This window comes from Pinus tabuliformis, chromosome J (genome assembly GCF_031772625.1).
Source record: "Pinus tabuliformis cultivar Carrire ecotype Pingquan chromosome J, CPIR1, whole genome shotgun sequence".
Classification (NCBI taxonomy): domain Eukaryota; kingdom Viridiplantae; phylum Streptophyta; class Pinopsida; order Pinales; family Pinaceae; genus Pinus; species Pinus tabuliformis.
This window is the reverse complement of record NC_142295.1, coordinates 270,555,194-270,565,318: the sequence shown is the minus strand read 5'-3', so window position 1 is coordinate 270,565,318 and position 10,125 is coordinate 270,555,194. Positions and strand designations below refer to the sequence as shown.

The 10,125-nt window shown below is 37.8% G+C and overlaps 1 protein-coding gene and 1 pseudogene across 2 annotated transcripts; both read right to left on the bottom strand.

The window, feature by feature from the left end:
• Nucleotides 1–1,411: 1,411 nt before the first annotated feature.
• LOC149226811 (putative glucuronosyltransferase PGSIP8 pseudogene) lies at nt 1,412–3,400 on the bottom strand (annotated as a pseudogene).
• Nucleotides 3,401–6,587: 3,187 nt separating this feature from the next.
• On the bottom strand, nt 6,588–9,073 carry LOC149226810 (pentatricopeptide repeat-containing protein At2g03880, mitochondrial-like). Of its 2 annotated transcripts, none has more exons than XM_089377611.1 (2): nt 7,974–9,073; nt 6,588–7,757 (listed from the first exon to the last, which is right to left on the bottom strand). In XM_089377611.1, the coding sequence occupies exons 1-2, from the start codon at nt 8,652–8,654 to the stop codon at nt 7,239–7,241; spliced, it is 1,200 nt and encodes a 399-aa protein (XP_089233737.1). In that variant the 5' UTR covers nt 8,655–9,073; the 3' UTR covers nt 6,588–7,238. The 2 variants fall into 2 exon arrangements, with proteins under 2 accessions (XP_089233737.1, XP_089233738.1); XM_089377612.1 differs by having other exon boundaries at nt 6,588–7,754.
• Nucleotides 9,074–10,125: the final 1,052 nt, after the last annotated feature.

Genomic DNA, 10,125 nt, shown 5'->3' with positions numbered 1-10,125 from the left:
TGAGCTGCCCTCAAGAGCATACTCCAATCGCAATCCGTTGAAAGACATTACATCATTGATACCAAGAAAACACTGCTACAAATTCGAATTCCACCAGCTCCAAACTCAACCGCCTCTAATCTAGAATTCGTGAGAACAAAGTATTTCTCGTACAGAGATTGACTGTATGGGCTTTTACCGGATATCTCACCTTCCAAAGGAAGGATGAATCCAGAGGCTACCTGGCCGATTACAGAATCTGCCTGAAGAAATAAGAAGTAAACACTTTCTGAATAATAGATCTGATGATCAACAGCTCTGATACCATGTAGAAATTTTGAATAATAAACACTTATTCAACAAAGATTATCCCGATTATACACTATTGCGGAATACATGCATAATACATAACCTCCTCTACGTTGATCATCAATTTAGCAGCATAAAAAATAATGAAACATCAATCGCATGCACACATTAACATGGTATGTAACCCGAGGAAAGCTTACAGCTGAAAACCCCACACTATTTGTATATTAATGATTGAGAACATGTAACATTACATAGTACAATACTCCTCACAAGTATCCAACACTATCTCCACCTGTTACACACAAAACTAGCTCAGATCCGAACAAGTCATAGGTTCAAATCTCCTCCGCTGCATTGCCTGCCTCTATTGCACAATACCTGCTGAGAATCACCCACACTGGAAATCACGAGAGCATAGGCTATAATACTGGGCAATCATCATGGGCATACTCAATCCATTGATTGTGCAAGATCTCATGCACAACTATAGTCACAACTGATAGCAATCTCAACCTCTAACACCTGTCTCCACTGAACTGTACATGCACTGACTTAACTGATGTATTCTTCAGTTGCATTATGAGTTAATAATTAGTGAATTAATTTAATCAATTAATTCACATCACTCATCACTAGTCTATTTGCAGTTAGACTAATTACAACTAGTTTAACCAAGTCAAACTGAACACAACTCCATCAACTCCACCAAACTCAACTGCTTGAGTTCTAACTGAATTCCTGCGTACAATAGCTCAATTGGCTCACAAGAAAAGCATATTTCCTTCTGACAGCTGCATGTGCCACATCTGTAGCTCAAACTGAAGTGTTCCAAGAGGATAAGATAATGTTTATAGTCTAAATATTATTATGAGACAATAATATTTGACTTTTCTATTTTTAACCTGACAGTCTAAAAATAGACTTTGATCACACTGCTGTGAACCAAAAATAGAAGTCCATCTATTTTTCCCAACATGACCAATCATCCATAAACAGCATCGTGCAACTCATAGACCATGATCCATATGTCTAAAAATAGACATAATCTAAAAATAGACTTTGCGCCATAATTTCCCTGGGGGCCCACTTAGTGAAGGCGACTCCTTTCCACTAAGCTCCATCATCTTGTTGCATTCTCAACACCATTGGTATAAAGAGGAAAGGCCATGACAAGAAGCACCTTGAATATGCCCAACCAAGTGGTGAACACGAAAAAAATTGGGAGCTTGATGGAATTTATAATAAGAGCCCCAATTGACATGGAACTTTGTAAATAAAGTCCCCAGCCAATTAGAGGATTTCTTGGAACAAGCAAAAATGGAAGCAAGTAACTTCGCACCATACTAAACAGAACCAACAACGTGGGAACAATAGAATATAATGACATACCCTGCTCTAATTTCAAGAGGTAGAACTTAGATGGAGTTGTATGGGAGCCCATGCAAGCAATTATCGACAGAGCCAAAGTGACCAAATAAAATTGTGACTCGATTATAATCAAAGGAATCTCTACACCATACCTGCATCTTGCAATGATCTTGTTAGTTAGAAGAATAGGGTCTCCAATACTTAAAGAACAAGATGGTTCAATACAACATGGAAGAAAGCATCCATACCCTATTGTCTGATGCCTTTGCTCATGCCAAGAAAGCCCTAAGGGGAGAACTAACCATGACCACCAGTACCGTGGCTTCATCCATGGACCACTAGGAAAAGTGATGATAAGTGATGACAATGTTTGGTCCACATGGCACATGTTATTTCAGCTGCAAATATGCAATACAACCTTAACTCTATCATTTAGGAAACCAACAAATTAAGGTGGATCAATTCTCCTTGAATATCGATGAAATGCTCGTATATAAAAATTGATTTGATGAAATTTTGACAATTTCTAGCATGGACTACACACACTCTCTTATAAAATGAAAAACATTTGAAACGTGAGAACAATGGTGTGTCCTTTCTAATCTAATGTAAGGACCACCATGTGAAATCAAATTATTATAGTTCTGCCATAATTTAGGCCTAATTGCACAAATGAATATATATAGAGAATATAAAAAATATACTCTTAAGGATACACAATTAAGACTGATGGACATTAGGTTTAGCGCTCTCTGTATGTTTCGCGACATGGACTAATTGCCTCTCGTGGATTCTAACTCTAGCGTTTGTAGCAGAGACTAATGCATGCGGGTTTTGGTGTAACAGTGATCGTGATTCCAACAAGTGGTATCAGAGCAATAGGTCTTGAGTTCAAAACTCACCAGGGTCGCATTGGGTGAAATTATTGGACAATTGGTTTAGTGCTCCCCTTGTGTTTTGTGACATGGACTAACCACCTCTCATGGATCCTAACTCTAGCAAATGTCACTGAGAGTAATGCCCACGAGTTTTAGTCTAATGGTAATTATGATTCCAAGAAAGACATCCCATGATGAGTTGTTTTTATATAGATATGCCTCATCTATTTCTTGATTAATTAAGGTTGTTGTGCAACCCTTATAATACATGGACGCAGTGCTTTCAACTATGATTTTGTATACTTAGTATATTCATTATATTTTGTGCTATATTGTCCTTTTAGTAAGATGAAGCTTTACAAGCAAGCCTTCAATGCCCTCCTACTTTAATAATGGTTTACTAAGAGAGATCTTTTTACTTCTATTAACACACAATCTCTAAGCTAACCAAGAAGCTTAAAGCTTCCTCAATGCCATGAAAAGACCACTAATAATAAAATCACTGGGAAGAAATCAATCAAGACCATCAAGACCTTATTATATTAAGAAGAATCAATGTGAAGCGCTGACAAAAGTAAGGCCGAGAAGATATCCAATGTAAGGGAAGTGCATCTAGGATGTGCAAAAAAACACTAAGGGTATACGTTAGCATTGGCTAATATAGATGTAAATTCAGGAAAAACTGACATCACTAAAATGCAACAATAAATGAGTAATGATCTGGACCTCCCAAACCATGGTAAGAACATGGGTGCCTAGAACATGGGTGCCTAACGTTGCAGACCTCCCAAACCATGGTGAGAACATGGATTAAGAACCTGGGTGCCTAATGCTGCAGACCTCCCAAGCCATGGTGAGAACATGGATTAAGAACCTGGGTCCCTAATGCTACGGACCTCCCAAGCCATGGTGAGAACATGGATTAAGAACATGGGTGCCTAATGCTGCGGACCTCCCAAGCCATGGTGAGAACATGGATTAAGAACATGGGTGCCTAATGCTGCGGACCTCCAAGCCATGGTGAGAACATGGATTCCTACTAAGCGTGGAGTAATTGAGTAATGTTTGGGCACAAGCTTTGTTATACCATAATTAAAATCATTGAACCTTGACTAATTAGTTCAATTAGCAGAAAGAAACAAGAACTGATAGCAGATAGAAAGGGAGGCACTGGAAGTAAAGGACATATGTAAACGAGTGGAAGTACCCTTCTTCCATTACACAAGAGAAGGGTCTGTACTATCTCTGTTTTTTCTTAATGTTTTCAGTTCATGCATCATATCATGGAACACATTCACTGAGACCTACAGACAAAAATAAATAAACCACATTTAGAGACAGATATCAAAATTTAAACATAAATGACAGTACATACAACAAATGAATACAATCTGCTATTCATTTTCAAGTAACCAAGGTGTCGACGCTTGCAGGAGGGTTCTTCAACCAGTGGAGCATCTCGCCAGTTTAGGCATCTGTCAAAGAAAGAAAGCCAAAACGAAGTAGCATACCTGTAACAAAAAAAAGCCTGTATGGAAAATACAGGGATTAATGAAGGCGGCACAGAATTGCCCACACTTCAAAAGCTCATCCGTATTCTGCAGGAAAAGATTGTCCGCATCAAGCATGCCAATGCGATCATTCTTGACTATGGTTCACGCATACCGCTTATTCAGCAAAAACTGTAAATCCCCTTGCTACTGCATAGGGTTTAGAGAAGCTGCAAAATACCATTTTGCTTGTGTCAAGGTTTGCAGGTGTCTCTGGATGGTAACAAAATATAATTTAATATTATGAAATAATGAATGATTAATCGATTTAGCTACTTTGAGTCAGGAAAATATATACATATAATTTTAGGGACATGAAAATTTTAGGATTAATATTCGTAAATCGGCTATTTTTTATTATTTTATCAAAAAAATATATAGAAATTAAATATAAAACCATTAGAAAGTTGAATGTTTTTATAAATATATCAACGAACATTTTATAATTTACAAATTAAAATTTAGTAAAATTTGTAAAAATTTCTAAACTTTAATAAAAAAATGTCATTCATAGAATTTTCCATGTTTAAGAGAAAAGGTCCCGATTTCCTTTGAAGCTGGAATTTTATGGAATGTAAAATTTTATAACACTGAAAATATAGTATCTCAAATAAAAAGATCTCCGCTTCTTTAAAAGTATTGTCTACTTCAAATTTCCAGTTCTTTACAACTTTTAGTCCGAACTAAATTATTTGACGTTGAATTGAGATTCGTTTTGAGCCTAAGCTCGCATAAAGGTACAAGACTACGCTTTGACTATGTAACTTCTGTTTGAACTGAGATTGGCTTTCAGCCTAAGCCCACATAAAGGCAGACGACTCATATGCATGACTATGTAATTCCATGGAAGTAGAAATTACTACATATATTAACATTTTTCAATTTTCACAATTTTCATTTTTCAATTTTCACAATTTTCAGTGTCAATCGCAACATAAAAATCTAAAGTTAAGATGGATCTATTCCGGTTTTTATTGTTGTTTATTTAGAAAATAAATAAAATCACATTATATTATTATAAATCTTACCATACTGGATGGATGGTAGAATGAGTTTCCCTTGTTTGAGGGCAAAAAATATGCCTAAATTTAACCCATTGAGGTTGAAATAACTAATGGTTTAGTGGTTGAGATGCGACATTCTTCACCATAAAGTGATCTTTACCATGATAGTGCAGAGTTAGGATTCATTTCTCCCTGTGAATTAAAAATAAAATGAAATCGAGTCATGTGCACAAAGAGATGCTGAATTTTTGCAGTCTGCAAAAGATCACAAGTCAAAGAATTTTTTGCTGATTCCCTGAAAAAATAGGGAGCTCCAGCAAAAAGGTCACTTAAAAGGTAGATTTTTCCATTTTGCCTCAACTTTCTAATTCATTTTTTATTGCTCAGCAACTTATGGGTAAGTTTTAAGTTTTTTGCAATTACCTGGTGAATTCTCCCTGAAATAAGTCAACAGCCCAAAAAGAGGCTGGTATTTTGCAGTCCGCGAAAAATAGTGAGTAAACCAATATTTTGTTGATTTTTGGAAAAACCAGCAGCTACAGCAAGAGTCACTAACCTGGAAGATCGTTTGTCTTGAATTTCGGAAGTATTCTTTATTGTTGGGCAACTTATGGTTCAGTTTTCCCATTTTTTACCAAGGTTTCAAGTCAATGATTTTGAGCCCTTGCCAACGTTTTGCCAAGTCCAAGTTTCGCAACACTCATTTCCATAGCTCTCTCTTATTGTAATATGCATTTCTATCCCACTTTGGCAAACTGATAATTGTTGCAAAATGGGGCCCTCTTATCAGTGAGGTTCCATACTATATAATAATAACTTAAATTCCTGTGAAGCCACTTCAACTCTACATTTCACATTACATACGATAATGATATGGTTGCAGAAACCTCTGATGCATTAATGGGAACTCAATCCGCTAAACTAATTATTTTCCCATACCTTTCTGCAAGTATAAAAAGAGCTTAAATCAGTATTTAGTGCAGTAGACTTTGGTGCCTTAGTGTCATAGCTGTCAAATATTTAGTTCATATGTTTACAGAAAGAAAATGCACACTCCCAGTCTTTTTATTGGTATAGTGACGAATGCTACAAGGAATCAATCTTAATGTATCTCTCTATGCATGTCTATGCTATAGGGAATCGATCCTAATGTATCTCTGTATGCCTTTTCATTTACTTTGGCATACAATCTTATTTGACTGAAGGGGTATTGCAACACAGAAAATACATAACAGTCTTTTGCCGAAAACACATATCTGTAAGAAGAGGCTTTCAACCACAGCTAAATGATGTTCTTTTTCTCTTTAATGTGCTTATTTAAATATGTTGCAAGTTGTGTGAAAAATCTTTCCTTTTCTTTTGATGAAGAATGTGAATAATTCTGACCTCGCCCACATATTCTTCACCAACCCAAAGATCTCAAAACATTTTTGGCTGCTTGCAAATATCTGTATACCTTCTAGGGAATTAATAGTTACTGAACCAAAACAGGGCACTAAAAACAAAATAACATTCATCATCTTTTATCTTGATTTTGAACTGGCAAAACTCAGGGTTAAAGCGGAACTGCATGTTTATTAAACATACAAACTCTCACCATGGCTTGGGAGGTTGGCTACCAAGGCGAAGTTGGTAACACATATTGCTCGTTTCGTTTAGGTATTGCCAGTAATGCCATCAGAGCAACACACAAGTGTCCAAATGATGTAACTGGCTTGCACCTTCAAATAATTTTGAAGCCCATATTTATGGGAATAAACTTGCAAAATTTTGGCAGTCGCTGGATCTTAATAACTCACGTAAAAGTGCCAAAGGGAGTGCTAACAACCTGAAAATCATTGCAATTATTTTCCTTGTGTATGGCACATGGAGCACTTCTATTGTTCTTCCTTCATATCATGTAGCAGAACATTCAAGTTAGGCACAGAGATTTAAGTTAGGCTTTTTTGAGGAACTATGCGTTCCTATGTCTGAAACGTATCCATTCCCTCAAAATGGTTCGCGCATCCTTTTGAAATGCATGCAACGTGGGTGAGGTAGGCCACAAGAAAAATGGAAGCTTAGTAGACGGCTTAACACTCCGTTCACTCCACCAGCGGAGCAAGGTCCTGCTGGCATTAAATTGCCTGTTTAATTTCTCCAATTTTTCACACCTCCAACATTTGTGGTTCAGATGTGCCTCCCACAACAAATGCATGTACACTGCTCTTGACTTCAATCCAGCTACAACCAGGCTGCTTTCTCACCCCTCTATCTTTCATTAATTTTCTTACACTATCTACATGATCCCACATACCAGCGGAGGCATATATATTGGAAAGAAGCACATATGTCGCGGCATCCTGTGATTCCAGCTCAAGAATGTGCTCAGCTGCATGCTTCGCCAGCTTCACATTTCCATGTATTCTGCAGGCACCAAGGAATGTTCGCCACACAACAAGACCAGGTTCCAAAGGCATTTTATTGATCAACTCCTCTGCCTCATCAAGAAATCCCGCACGCCCAAGAAGATCAACCATGCAGGCATAATGCTCCAATCTCGGGACAATGCCATAATCTTCACTCATGGATTCAAAGTACCGCCGCCCTTGTTCCAATAATCCTACATGGCTGCAAGCAGATAGAACACCCAAAAAGGTGACATGATTCACCTTCACGGCCACCTGCTGCATTTGGGAAAATAGAATTAGAGCCTCGTCACCCATCCCATGCTGGGCATATCCTGCAATCATAGTACTCCATGAAACCGTATCGTATTGAGACATTTTGTCAAACACATGGCGTGCATCTTTCATACTACCACATTTAGCATACATATCAACCAGGGCATTCCCTACATATACATCTGGCACAAGCCTGGTTTTAAGAAACTGACAATGTACCTGTTTAGCCTGTTGCAAAGCAGCCATTATAGCACATGCCTGAAAGATGCTGGCGAAGGTGAACATGTCCGGCTTCATACCCAAAACTTGCATTTGACAAAAAAGCCTCAAAGCATCATCGGCATGCCTGTTCTGAACATACATTGTAATCAATGAAGTCCAGGAAACCAGGTTTCTCTCAGGCATTTTGTCAAACACTTGGCGCGCATCCTTCATACTTTCGAGCTTTGCATACATATCAAGCAAAGAAGAACCCACAAAGACGTCCAAATCAAATTCAGCTTTGATGATAAAACCATGAAGCTGTTGGAGACTCCGGATAGAGGTACAAGTCCTCAGCACGCTCGCAAGTGTAAATTGGTTGGGCTGAGTACCCGAACGCAGCATATGGCAATACAGCTTCAAAGCCTCTTCGCTATAACCATGTTGAGCAAATCCAGATATCATGGAAGTCCAAGATACCAAGTCTGGGTGAGCAATTTGGTCAAACATTTGGCATGCATCTTCCACACCCCCACATCTGATGTACATGTTGAGAAGATTATTGAACAGATATGTATCTGCGTCAAAACAGGTTTTCGTGATGTGCGCATGGATCGATTTACCGTTGCGAAGAGATTTCATTCGAGTTGATGCCTGCAACAGACGCACGCACGCATAGGAGGCGCGCTGCTTCAACATATCCCCACTGGAGTGAGAGTTTTACACCAGTCATTTATATGCGTGTTTTCATTGTTAAGATTCCGTGGGGAATCTTGGCAGGCATGCTGCAATTTGATTAAACTTTCTGGTTGGAACAGAGGTTGGAATTTGCTTTGTCGCTATCTCTCTGCAATCTAGGAAGTCATGCTGCAATTTGATTAAACTTTCTGGTTGGAACAGAGGTTGGAATTTGCTTCGTCACCATCTCTCTGCAATCTTGGCAGGCATGCTGCAATTTGATTAAACTTTCTGGTTGGAACCGAGGTCGGGATTTGCTTTGTCACCCTCTCTGTAAGCGCAGCTTAACTATTTCATATTTCAACTTAATTTTGAGATGGAAAAAAACTTTTTAAATGTTATTTACTTTGTATAACAATATATGATAATGGGGAGGTCTTTTCCTTTTTGGGGTGCCTAGGTTGAGGTTAGGTTGGCTAGCTTTCATATGGGAGGTGAGAAGTAGCCTTTTTTAATATTGGGATTGTTTTCACTAGGGTAGGGTTATGGGAGGTTACTTTAGATGTTTTTGGTTAAGTTTAATTCTTTCAAAATGGCTTCCATCTTTAATCTATGTGAGGTTTAAATGTGTGATTTTACAAAGACTAAACTCCATGCAAATGGATTAGTCTATATCTCATGGATAATATGAAAATTATTTTATTATAATGTGAAGGCTATTTTATTATTTTATGACAAGCCTAGCTCTATAAAATTTAATAGTCAAATCATTGCAATTAATGTTTTTTCACCAAAAAGATGCTTATTGTTTATCAATATGCTAAAGCAACTAAATTGCTTGGACATGAGGTTTGAATGTGAATTGTGTGTTTACAAAGTTTAATGTCAAAGGTATTCATTGTTTATGAACACAATAAAATTTTCACCAAAAATATGCTTATTGTTTATTAATGCACTAAAGCAACTAGGTTGCTTGGACATGAGATCTAAATGTGAATTGTGTAATTACAAATTTCAATGTCAAAAGTGTTCTCATATCGGTCTCATTGTCCCCAAATTTGTTACCTCCTGAGTGCTAACATGAATCGACCCTGGGACGAACATTGTAACCAAAGGCCCAAAACTAAGGTGTTATGCCTGTCAGACTCCTCGCAACTGTTGACACTCTCTCTATTTAACTCGATGGTAGTGAACAAAATTGCAACAACCGTAAACGGGCTTCTTTGTCAGGTTTGTTAGTTGACGGGACCGCATCATCATTTGCTAGCGCTCACAACCTTCATCACTTCCACATTAGGCCGGTGGCAGTAGACAGAGATTGTAGTTGTTGTGGAACAGTTCGTTTGTTGGACTTATTAATTGACAAGACCACCCAATGCTTATCGGATCAGTGGGGTAAAATTTTTGCTGGCCATAGTCTATTCTACCTCTAACAACCTGATGAACAATAGATAGAAAAACACTAACAATAAAGGCCTCAATCACTGTCAAC

Coding starts and splice junctions, on each gene's coding strand:
- LOC149226810 (XM_089377611.1), bottom strand. CDS start 8,654: ATGTTGAAGCAGCGCGCCTCCTATGCGTGCGTGCGTCTGTTGCAGGCA. Junction 7,758..7,973: donor CTTTGCAACAGGCTAAACAG/GTACATTGTCAG, acceptor TCCCAAATGCAG/CAGGTGGCCGTGAAGGTGAA.